Source organism: Rousettus aegyptiacus, unplaced genomic scaffold (genome assembly GCF_014176215.1).
Source record: "Rousettus aegyptiacus isolate mRouAeg1 unplaced genomic scaffold, mRouAeg1.p scaffold_m13_p_5, whole genome shotgun sequence".
Taxonomy (NCBI): domain Eukaryota; kingdom Metazoa; phylum Chordata; class Mammalia; order Chiroptera; family Pteropodidae; genus Rousettus; species Rousettus aegyptiacus.
The window spans coordinates 6,709,972-6,722,038 of NW_023416308.1; the positions used below are offsets into that span (position 1 = coordinate 6,709,972).

The window sequence follows — 12,067 nt, forward strand, 5'->3', positions numbered from 1 at the left end:
CTTGGTGGTTTGATAGGGGAAGCGTGTACCCGAATGTCTGACCTTGCATTTAACCCTTAAGAGCTGACACAGAAACTACTAGCAGATTCTGGGGTCCTAATCCTGTACCCCCAACTTAGGGATGCTTCCCAGGGCCCTTGTCTTCCTCAGCGCCTTGTCTCCCTTGTACCTGAGGCACCCTGGCTTTGCTCATGGACACTTGGTAGGGACTTCAAGCACACCTGCTTCTTGGCTAGCTTCCCTGCCCCATTCCTTGCTAAAAATAGAAACGGATTTCAATACCAGCCTCCGTCTGTCCCAATCTGCAACCGTTGGCAGGAAAGCAGAGTTGACTGCTTCTCCCTGCTGGGCCTCTGTCCCCGCATTGCCCAGGACAGAGTGGAAGGGGGCAAGCTTTTGTTGTGATCCATCGATTTGAGGCTTTGGGGTTTTGCTTTGTCTTCCTCTAAACCGTAGCCCAGCACAAAGTGAACCCAGGAGAGGTTGCGAGCTTTAAATTTTTTAAAGTTTAAATGTGTTTCTGGCAGAATGATAGGCCTTAAAAACCTTCCTGGTTCTTGTCCCAAAGCCATTTGCTTCATTCGCTCAGGTCTTGGGTCCAGGAGAGGCTTAAAATAACTTGCCTTTTTAGGGAGGGTCTTAAGACCGCAGGGACTAGCGCTTGAGGGTCTCCTTAGCAAAGAGGTGGCCCACCCACCAGCCATGCTCCTGAACCAGGACGGAGGGGAATTGCTGTCTTCCAGGTCACAAGTGGAAGACACTTGGGTCCGGGGAAAACGAGCCTGGCCCTCCCATCTCTGTTGTCCCGAGGATACCTTTGGGTTGCAGGGGGCTTAGTAGCCTTCCCCTTGGAGGTGGCAGAGAGAAGTGTTGTGCTCGTGGGAGTGCCGTGGGAGGCCTGGCTCCCGTAAGCTGCCTCCCTTTGCTTTGGCATGTTCACACTACCTAGGGCGGCAGAGCTGGGTGGTCCAGGAGGGTTAGAATGTAAATCAGATTTTTCCCTAAGAGCTTTGCAGGGCTCAGAAAGCAGCGACTCTCATTTCAGGCACACTTCTCAAATACCCAAGCTTAGTGTTAGGCTTTTTTCTTACCCAGTATCTTAACTAAGATTTTTTTTTTTTTTTGCAAGGCAGGTGGTATTATCCCAGCTTTACAGAGGAGACAGTGAGTCAGCGAAGTTAAGTAACTTGCCTGAGGTCACACAGCCAGCAAGTGGTAGGGCAGAAATCCGAACCCAGGACTGTCTGGCTGCAAAATTCCTTCCCCTCTTCCTTCCCTTTATCCTCTCCTCCTGCTACTCCCCCTCCTTTTCCTCCTTTTTAATTCACAGGCTCTTAACAAATGTGCTCACTGGCCCTTAGCCCTTACATGCGTTATCTCATTATATAACCTCCAGATAGAGTTATTGTTATCGTATGTATTTTAGGAGGAAGAAACAGCCTCAGAGAGGTTAAGTAACTTGTCCACGGTCACACAGCTAATAAGTAGCAATGCTTCTCTGATCTTCTCTCTCACGCCACTGTGCAAGATGCTTTGGGAAAAGGATGTAATGAATGTGAAATAGTCTCAGCTTCCAAGTAGGATACTTACTCCCTAGGAAGAGGAGGGTGGGGGTCTGTCCATGGCCAAAAGGGGAGGATGCTCGACGTGCTGAGGGCATGGGTCATTCTGGAAGTAGGCTCAGGATTCTCAATCAGCATCCCGCTCATTGTCATGTGTCACTTTTAAGTCCCTCCACAGTATCAGAGCTGATGGCAGGGTGTCCAGCTCTCCTGCGGCATCAAAGTAGGAAGAAAAGCCTAGTTTTGTGTCAAGATCAGGTTTTCCACCGATGACGGGGTTCGTTGAACAGGATGTAGGCTAAAAAGACAGTCAAACTAACCTTGGATAGGCCGCCAGCGGGACCGTCCTTCTCTTGGCAAAGTTGGCAGCTTATTTTGGTTTGTTTCTTAAGAAAAAATATAAAACCGACAGGGTCCAGGGAAAGCGTGCTTTTCGCACAGCTAGTTAGTGCCTCAGTTTCTTCTCTTGCCTTCTTACTGGGACGTTGGCTAAAACCTCTGAGAATGAGTGGGTGTAAAGCACCAAGCCTGGCTGGGAAGACGCGGCGTCTGTAAGGAAAGAGATTTCAGAGGCCTGCTCTCTGCTAGTCTGGGTGTTTGTTATTTTATGCTCAGATTTCGGCTTTGACCTCCTACCCGACGTTCCCCTTCCCTATTGTCTGAGCACTCCATCTAAAACACAGATCTGACCTGGTAATTTCCCCAACTTGAAGCTCCCCAGGACTTTCTGGCCCCTTACAGGATGAAGGCCAAGCTCCTTAGGGCCTTGCACGTTCTAGTGCCTTCTTACCTGATTGGTTCCATTCCCTGCCCGATCCCACAATGTCACAATGCTTCTAGTCCTGTGAATTCCCCGGTGCATTCTTAAACCTCTCCACCTTGCCGGTAACTCAGTCTGGAATGCCTCTCCCAGCTCATGAGCTTCAGGACTGTCTTGAAAATCCTGCTGATAATCCCACCTCTTTGAAGCCTTCAAGAACCATCTCTTCCTGTCAGCGCTAATTACTGCCCTTTTCTGCTTTGGTATCTTGATTAGGCTTCCATTATTACAAGTAGCTTACTGTGTGGTAATTACTTATTTAACCATCCGATCCGCAGCTAGGCCCCCGAGTTCCATTTACCTTTGTGTCACTTAGCTCGATGATACACTCAGCAAGTCATGGTCAAAATAAAGCTCGTTGGGTTTCGGGGTCCTCGCAGCTCATGTCCGAGGGTCCTGGTCAGAGGTGGCAGCGCTCGCTCCTTCCTCCTCTCCTAAGCAGGGATCCGAGTCTCATTTCTCCCAACAGCTGATGGCCCTAGAGGCTGGTCCCAGTCTGTGGCTGTGCCCTGAGGTAGTGAGGAGTTGGCGGGATGAAGACAGAGGTCGTCAGCAGAGTCGGCAGCTCCCTGGGCGTGAAGCACTGAGAAGTAAGCTCGCTTCGTAAGGGCACGAGCCTCAATCAAGCCTTGGCCTCGCCTTGACCCAGCAGCTGTCCCCGGTGCCTCTGTCTGTCTCTGTATCTACATAGTTCTTGTCTTAGTCTGCTTGGGCTGCCAGTGACAAAAATACCACAGACTCGGGGGGGCTTTAAACAACAGAAATGTATCATCTCACCGTTCTGGAGGTGTGAAGTCCAAGATCAAGGTGTCAGCAGGTTTGGTTTCTTCTGAGGCTTCTCTCCTTGCCTTGCAGACGGCCACGTTTTCACGTTTCTGCTTACGCTTATCCCTCGGTCTGCGCGGCTGTGCCCTAACCTCCTCTTATAAGGACACCAGTCAGATCTCCAAATACAGCCACATGCTGAGAGCCTAGGGCTTCAACGCAGGAATTGTAAGGGGACGCAATTCAGCCTGTAACCCTCCTGCCGTTTGCTCAGATGCGGGGACCCAGAAACCTGGCTGTCTTGACTGACCTTTGCTGCTGTCTAGGGCTGACCTGGGCAAGGCGTTATCCTAGCAGGAAACTGGAGGGTTCGGATATTTTTCTCATATGGGCAAGAATGGATTTTATCCAAGACTCAGACATCTCCGGGCTGTAAGGGTGGCTGCCGAAATGCTAATGAATGACTCACAGGCAGAAGATGTCAGGTTTGATAAAGGAGGCAGGTATGAGCAGAGGTATTTAAAGCCTGGAAATTAGGAATAACCTTGAACACAGTCAGCGGGGCCGGCCTTTGACAGTGCAGGTTAGCGAGAGCCCAGGGTCTGCGCTGGGCGTCAGGCAGGGGCCCAGACCGCCACCAGACACAGTTTCCGGGGGAATTCTGGTCACACTCAGCTTTTGGCTTCTTGTTGCTTTTAAACCCAACAGCTGCCTAGGGTGGGCCTGTACCATATGCCTTCTCTGGGGGCAGAAGGGGTCGAGGACAAGGGAGGTGGCTGAGACCTCGAGCTGGGCACTCAATCTCAAAGCTACTTTTTGGGGTTGGTGGTGCATGGTTTCCAGGCGACACACTGCACAAGTGATAATGCCGAAGGTAACAGAGCAGAGGAAGACCCCTCTCTCCTTGATTTTGATGCCCGGTATGCCATTAGGAGTTCCCTGGGACCCAGTGTGGTGTCTAGCAATGTCCCCTTGCAGGGGTCAACATGTGGCAGTCTGGCTTCCTTTCGAAAGTGTTCATGAAGCCAGAGCCAGTTGATACCAGGCTCAGTCAAGGTGGACCAGAGCCCTTGACCTTAAGACAGACGTAGCCAAGATAAGCTGGCAAAGAAAGAGCAATAGGGCCGTGTGTCCCAAGGCTGTCAACGCCGCGGTGGGCTCCGCTGCATAAATCAGCGTCTGTGGTTCTTCGCCTGACCAAGCGTCCTCAGCAAGCTTGCATAAGAGCGAAGCCCAAGAGACTCTCATAGTTCTCGTCACTTGTGATACTCTGGGAGGTGGAGTGGTTAAGCCTGTGGGTCCAGGGGTCAAGCTGTAGGCCTCTCATGCTGGCTGAGCCCGGAGCGTGTCCTCTCCAAGCCTCAGCCGCTTCATCTGTCCAGTGGGATCGTGACGGCATCTCCCAGGAGGGCCGTTGCGGGCGTTTAGTGAGATCACGTGTGTGATGCCCGTGGTAAGTGCTCGGCCAGTCATCGGGGGTATCGTCATGGCCAGAGACTGGGCTGCTTCTCTGGAATATCGTGGCACGCGAGCAGGGGTCCTGAACCTAGGCCAAGATCCGAATCGTTATTTTTGCCTCATTCCCGGCACGGCAGGCGGCCACCGCCAAACCGGGCCGCGGAGGCAGCACGGCAGCTGGAGACCACACAGCAATTAGCTTTTCACAGCCTCCCAGGGAGCATGGGCATTTGGCTCCGCCGGAGTCATTCCCCTGGCTCTTGTAGGGCCTCGCCAAGGCATTACGCCGGGTGTCGCCAGGCCGATGGCGGCACCAATTAAAATGAGCAAGAACCCGACATGCTGGGTCGCAGCGTTGTAACGGAGAGACTCGAAGCCTCTCCCTTCCTCAGCCCTCCGCGCCTTCATGGGGGAGCCTGTCTGTTGCCTCGGGGCCCCCTGCCGTGAAATGCCATCGCTCCCAGCCGCACGCCGAAAGCCGCCGCGTCGCGATGGCAGCGGCGGCAGCTGGGTCCTGGCTGGAGTGCCTGCCGCAATGCTCGCCGCCCGTCGCCTCGGGCGCGTCTAAGTCCACAGTTGCTCCGAGAGTGTTTCATGAGCCAGAACAGCCAGCTTCGCAGCCTCCACATCGGGGAGGGAATGTGGGAGGCTTCCGAGGGCTCACAGCGGTGTGCCGCCTCCTCCTCCTCCTCCTCCTCCTCCTCCTCCTCCTCCTCCTCCTCCTCCTCCTCCAGCACCTTCTGGTTGCCATGCCCTCCCCCGGGGCTGCCTCAGATTAGAGCACAGTGGCCCAGGAAGGAAGCCCCTCGTCTTTAGAGGAAGCACCAAGGGACCAAGCTCTGGAGGGACCTCAGTCCCAAGACCGCCCCTACCCCACCTTCATGCTCAGGGAGCCCACCAGGCCTCTCTCCATTCTCGTCCCTTTGCTGGGCGAATTCCCTGAAGTGGACGTGGTTCCCAGCTGCCTCCTTCCTCTCCCCACCAGTCGGAGCTGAAGGGCGGTCATGTATACCACAGAAATAATGGCTCACGAGTGTCGAGCCCCTGCCGCGTGCCAGGCAGAGTGTCCAATGGCTCACGAGTGTCGAGCCCCTGCCGCGTGCCAAGCAGAGTGTCCAAGGCGCTATTCTGTGCCTTCTTTCTCCCCGGGCCCTCCCGGCGCACCTGTGCACTCGGTGTTTTCAGTATCTTCAGCTGACAGAGAGGAAACTGAGGCCCTGAGAGGCTGGAACTTAGCCCCAGCTCCTGCAGCCAGGAAACGCCCAGGGCAGCGTCGGACCCATCTTCCGGCTCCAGATTTCAGGCCCTTGACTGATGTGTCTCACGCCAGGAAGTAAAGCAGAAGAGGTAGAGTTTTAGGGTGAATTTCTTTTCCAAAAGAAAGCTGGTTTCTATCTTTTACCTTCATCTTTTTTCTTTCTTTCTTTTTTTTCCAATTAAACTTGTATTTCCTACAAAGCATGTTATTCTAAATTGGAGTCCGTACCCAGAACTGCTTTTCATATTGTAAAAATAGCGAAACCAATGGGGTTTCGTTGCAGATCATCACAGAGAAACTAGAAGACATGGGTAAGTGAAAGGAAAAAGCCAGACCACAGAGGCCAGCACGATCTCACCCAGCGTGAAATCTGCTTTCTCCTCAATGCCTGCACTTCTCCGGCTCTTAATTTTTACACCATGGCGCTTAGAACAAGACAGTTTGGACCGAAATGGGAACTCACGGGGGTCAAGACTAGGGAATGGGCAAGGAAGGCCAAAGGAGGACCAGCCTCGGATCCGGGCAGGAGACTTACACGTCCAGCTTGGGTTGCTGAGGGGGTGACCCCTGAGGTCACAGGTTCCCAGGGGCAAGTGACCCCACATCGGGACTTGCCTGGGTCTGGGTAACCGATTTAGGCCATTGGGGCTTGGGTTGCCTTGCTTGCTTTTTGTTAACGGTCCTTATCTAGTTGTACAAATGTGTAGCTTTTCCTCTGTTCAGACCACTCGTGAGGGTCTGGTTCAGTCGAAGTGACCTTGGAGCCGGGACCTGAGAGCCGGCCGTCCCGGGTGAGCCTGGGACACACTGGGGACTGCGTGCCGTCCACAGGGGCAGCTGCTGCTTCACTCCAGCCATTTGTGACCACATAGGGTCCCAGGCTGATCGTTACCGTATTTCCCCATGTTTCAGGACAAGGCAAGACCTAGACTTTTAATTAGAAGGCTTCTGATTTTTAAATATCGGTTACTAATTATAGTTCTTAAGCACAGCCAATGAGTAAACTGTGGTCAATGCACTGCCCTTTATGATCCTGACATAGAACACACCACCAATTGAGCCTTCGTTTGCCGTTAGAATAAACCATCTCCAAATAAGGAAACAGTGCAAAACCAACCCGTGAACTCTCCATGGCCTGGGAGGTACTCTTCACCTTTGGGTGGTGTTGAGTGGCAATCAGAACTGGCTGGGGGAACATCCTCTCTGCCTCTAGGTGCTTTGCTTAGAGAAAGACCAGATTTCATTCACCAGGCAGGTGAGGATAAGGGGACAGAATAGGTGGGCGCGTCTCCCGTGAACCCCTTTATCTTCTCTGTTTATTCTTCCTGTGCGCTGTAGTTCTCGTGATTCTCTCTCCGCTGGGGGACCTGTTTCCCATTCCTTCCGCTTATCTGCATCCTTTCCAACATCACCACCATCTTCTCTGTTCTTAGCTATTTGACTCAGGCTGCCTGGGACTGTTTTCTTAGCTTCGACTTTCAGATGCGTATTAAAGATTCAAGCACGTGTTAGAAGTTGAAAACAAAGTCATAGTTTAATGGCTAGTCTTTGTCTTCTAATTCATCGTTTAGTCATCGCCTTCTGGCCAAATGGAAAACTTACCAGTTTTTCAGGTGGCGGGCACTTGTTTCTTAAGCACTTGGAACTATTGGGGAGGTTACAAGAAATGTTGCAGACATGAGTAGGGCTTGGGAACTGTTACATTTGTAACAGCGATGACAGAGCGTCTTGTCTCTGATCTGCCAACTCCAGATGCCCTCTCCAGCCTCCCTTTGAGGGCCTGGGGTGGGCCAGCCCTAAATAGGGATTATTGCTGTCCCTGGAGACTGGCAGGTGGGTGGAGAGGAGACTCGCCAGCATGTTCTGTATCGGCAGGAGCCAGGTTTGGCGTTTTTCTCTTCTGTGTCTGTCCCCCTGACCAGGCTCTGAGCTGCCCCGGGGCCAGTGGTCTGTTCTGCCCTGAGGCTCAGTGCAGTTCCTGCCTCACTAGGCACTCAGGAAGCATCTGGAGAACTTGCGCGGCTCACCTGACCTGGTCATACGAGGGCGCTTCTTAGATGAGAAAGCCCGGGAGCTGTGTCTGGCAAGGAGAGAGTAGTTAGTGAAGGAAAAGCAGAGGGTGGGATGAATCTGTTGTGCGGTGCCCTGGCCCCACCCCGCCATGCCCTACCGAACCCCACCAGTTCCAGTACCTAGGATCCAAAAGGACCCACTCTCCTGACTTACAAAGGCATGGCTTCTAACTGTATCCGGCAGATAAGTTTCTCTTTTGTTCCAATACAACCCCCTAAACAATCCGTTCTAATCCAGGGTTGATCAGGAAGTTCTCAGTCTGCTCAGCCAGGAAGCGTAGGTCTGAGTTTCTCCCTCCTTCACAGTAAAGCCTTCATGCTTGTACGTCCCCTCAGCAGAGACAGGGAGGGTTGGCTGCTGTCCTCATCACCACCTTTCACGTATTGAGGAATTGACGTCTTGGAATACACCTGGGGTATTTGGATTACACATCCGAAAAAACATTTTGGATCTCTTTCGTTGTTTATTTTCATTGTAGAACGAAGCAAGAGCGTAGAGGCGCGGTGGTGTCTTTATTATTTTTTTTTTAAGGCATGATTTAGGGGCTTTGTTTTTTCCACAGAAGTCTCGAGTGCATCCGGGGAGTCTCACAGGTGAAGGTTTGGTGGCTTCAGCCTGCATCTGTAACACTTGCAAATATCGCCCATGAGTTCTCTGTGGGTCCCGCCCCTGCTCCCTGGCCGGAGGATGAATCCCAGAGCTGCAAACTGGTGTCCTTTAGGCCGCCTTAAAGTATTAGCTTCCCCAGAGCCAGTCTCTCTCGTCGGGGACAGCAAGCAGCCAGTCACAGTTGGAGGGGATGTGTGCGGTCCCGTTTAGATGGGTGGTTTATCCTAACAGCCCTTGCGAAATAATGGGATTTGCCCCCATTTTTCAGATGTGCAGTTTGAAGCGAGGGGAGGAAGGTCACCTGCAGGAGCAGTGGGACTCGTTGGTTCAGCCGATGGCAGGCCACCGCCGCGTGCCAGGCAGGCTCCGGGCAGGCGTGCGGTGCACCCTAATCTAGAGCCCTGCGCCTCTGTTCTCAGACCTTGCCCCAAGGGAGCAATCTCCACCCAGGCTCCAGTGGCTTGAAAGTTTTGAGTGTAGATAAGGAAGCCATAAACTGAGACCAGCTCTGCTCGCTTGGCCAGGGTTAGGCCAAGTTCTTGGATCCGATGGGAGGTGAAGCCCTTGCAGACCCAGCGTCCGGCCCCGCCTCCCCCGCCCGGCCCCAGACGGCTGGCAGCGGCCCCAGCACTTGCCAGGCCATGAGAAACTTCACCTCAGTTTACACTCCTGGCTGACTGCCCTCCATTCTTTTGCCCCAGAAATCAGAACCAATAACCAAGTGCTTTAAAACATGGGGCTGCCCGTATAATCTCATTTATTCACATAAACTCGTTTATTTTCTCATTTAAACCACTTTTGCTACCAAACCTCCCTGCGGGCTGCTGTCCCCTGCCTCTGAACTATCCCCATTTCAGCTTTCTGGGCTGAAGACCTTTGTCCTCCTTTCCGGGAGTCGTCCCTAACCCGCCCAGCCGGTTAGGGCTGTATTTCCACATCCTCTTCTCTGAGTACGCTATTTGTACCTCATTCTCCTCTCTCCAAGCACAGAGGCCCTGTTCCCTCCCCAGCTCCTGCGTGTGATAGATTTGATTAATGTCTTAGGTAGCAAATGGGGGTTTGCTTTGTGCCACGATGGATTCCTAAAGGTTGCGAGAAAATGGAATTTTGGTGAAGTAGATGATTTACAATATGGGCAGGAGGGCTGAGTTTGGCAAAGCGTCCTTTCACAGTGTGATTAATACCCCAGTTTCTGGGTGGGTTTCCTCCCGTCAGGCTTTGACCTCTTTGTGGATTTCTTTCTCGTGTCTCTGTGATGCCCATTTGGGGTGGCCGGGTCGCCCAGGGCAGGAAGGTATAGAGCCCAACCCAGTGTAATGCCTGGGTAGGTGCCATTGTTTTGGGTGCTGATGTATTGTTATACACCTGTGCCCCTTTCTTGTAGTACAAGTTTTTGCAAAGGTGAAAGAGACCATGGCTCTTCTTCTCCACATGCCCTGGGCACTTAATAGACAGCCAGTAACATATCTGGGAGTGAGTCACCGGGTTCCAGAAATGCCCAGGGTTCCAAGTGGCTCTGTCAGTCACAGTCTAGCCAGTTCCTGGAGCCATCTGGGGTCACAAGGAGACTCATTCACATGTGATCAGGTCAGAAATAACCCAAGCAGGGCCTGGTCCCTGCTTCCTCTTGGAGAAGCCTAATTTTTGGACATTCTGGTCTCTGCTTTTAGGGCTCTGCCCTTCCCTTGTGAGCCCACACGTGCCCCATAATTGCTGTCTGAGCCCTGGGCGCAGGATTTCCACCTCTCACCTTTTCCCACCTCTGAGCTCCCCCCTCCCCCCATTTGTAGGCTTCCTTTCTCCCTTGCCAGTCTCTCTTTTTGTTAAATTGGGCTTTTTATTTATTTTTTCTTATTCTTTGAGCTCTTGCTGAAAGTCAGCTTGGGCAGAGTGATTGTGCCCGGTGCTGGCTAATGGCTTGGAGCCGCTCCAAGCTGCCGGATGCGTTGGCTTCTGCTTGCGGGTGGTCGTCCACAAGCATGATGTCTCCTCTCTGTGACTCCTGAGGGTCCCCTCTTCTTGCAGGCTTGGCTGTTTACACTTGGCCGGCCTGCCTTGTCGTCCGGAATCGCAGTATTCACTGTGCACCCTGGAGCCTCGACAGGGCTCAGATCTTCTTCTTCTTTTTTTTTTTTTAATTTTATTTATGCCTACAGCAACTGGTCTTCCTAGGTGGTCTCCCATCCAAGTACTAATCAGGCCCGACCCTGCTTAGCTTCCGAGATCAGACATCGGGGCTTGTCCAGGGTGGCGTGGCCGTAGACCGTGGACCGAGGCTCCACTGGGGCGTGAACCCAGGACCTTCTGCGTGGGAAGCAGACGTGCTCACCGCCACCCAGTGGAGCCACGTCCGGGGCTCAGATCTTAACAGAACCCAAAGGCCCCTCAGCCGCCAAGCTCGGTAGCCCATTCGGTTTCGTCGCATGCTGTTTCGTGCTGTTTCTGTTTGGATCACACTCTGTCCAGGGAGGTGTAGGGCTCACAAATCTGAAGGCGGGGGGTGGTGGCTTGGGAGGATCCTCAGGCTGTTAGGTGTGTGTGTGTGTGTGTGTGTGTGTGTTGAGGGTGACGATGCCTGCTGATACTTCACTGCATGCTAACATTTCTTCAGAGTGTCTCCATCTATACAGCAAAGGACGGGGTCGAATTTCCGGGGTGACCTCTGATTAGCTGTGCGGCTCTGAACGAGACGCTAGGCTTCAGTTTCAGCCTGAGTTTTGGTTTCTTCATCTGTAAAATGGGGATATGAATGTCTCCATTCGGGGTTGACATAAAGATTAAGTGGGAAATTCCCCTGGAACAGCCCACAGTACCAAGTCAATAAGCGGAAATTCTAAATAATAGTCAAGTATCAGGGTTTCATTTTCAATATAAAGGTAATTTGGGCCTTTCTTGCACCCCCGAGTGGGTAATCTAAGGACACTCTGAACCAAGGACTTGAGCTTCCTTTTATTAAATTCTCTGACTTCCTCTTAAGGAATGTTAGCTGGTTTTTGTATTTTCTTAAGGACCCAGTGGTGGCAAACGGGAGCGAGGCGTTAATGTCCTCGACTGCCATCCGGACGCACTGCAGGGAGAATTCATGTCCAGCGGCTGCATCTCCTGCCTGCTCTTTCAGAGAGTGTCTTGGTTTGTCTTTTATTAGTACTTTTTTCATGCCTGATGCCTCTTCTGGGCCACCTTTCCCACTCGGCAGAAAGGGAAACTGAGGAAAAGGAAGAGGAGGCCGAGCCCAGCGCCTGGCACAGGATCTTAGGGCCCTACTGTCTCCTCTGGAGCAGCAGCACTAGCCAGGCGAGCCCGGGGCCCTGGAGAGGTGACGCGTCCAGGCCACAGAGCTCACTGCGGGGTGTAGACTTCCTCCCAACTGCCACTTTCCCCAGAGGCCTGTGCCTCCTTGTCGCTGCCCCTCTGTTGCCCGCGATGGCAGGAGGTGCAGGTGCTGGGGTGTGGAAGCCGGGTCCGGCCAGCCCCCCAGGTGCTCCTAGGCAGGGGCTAGAGCAGACCTCGGATTCGCCAGGT

At 52.9% G+C, this 12,067-nt stretch overlaps 1 protein-coding gene and 1 pseudogene across 5 annotated transcripts in view; one reads left to right on the forward strand and one right to left on the reverse strand.

Annotated features, from left to right (window-relative positions):
• Positions 1-12,067, forward strand: part of TPCN1 (two pore segment channel 1) — a 51,736-nt gene that overhangs the window by 2,997 nt on the left and 36,672 nt on the right. For 2 of the 5 annotated variants that reach the window (XM_016157488.2, XM_016157491.2), the window contains exon 2: positions 2,852-2,972. The exons of the other annotated variants lie outside the window; for them this stretch is intronic. In XM_016157488.2, the coding sequence (XP_016012974.2) occupies positions 2,855-2,972 (118 nt within the window). In that variant the 5' untranslated portion in view covers positions 2,852-2,854. The remainder of the gene's footprint in view (positions 1-2,851; positions 2,973-12,067) is intronic. 5 annotated transcript variants of the gene reach the window in all.
• On the reverse strand, positions 10,693-10,809 carry LOC118603039 (annotated as a pseudogene).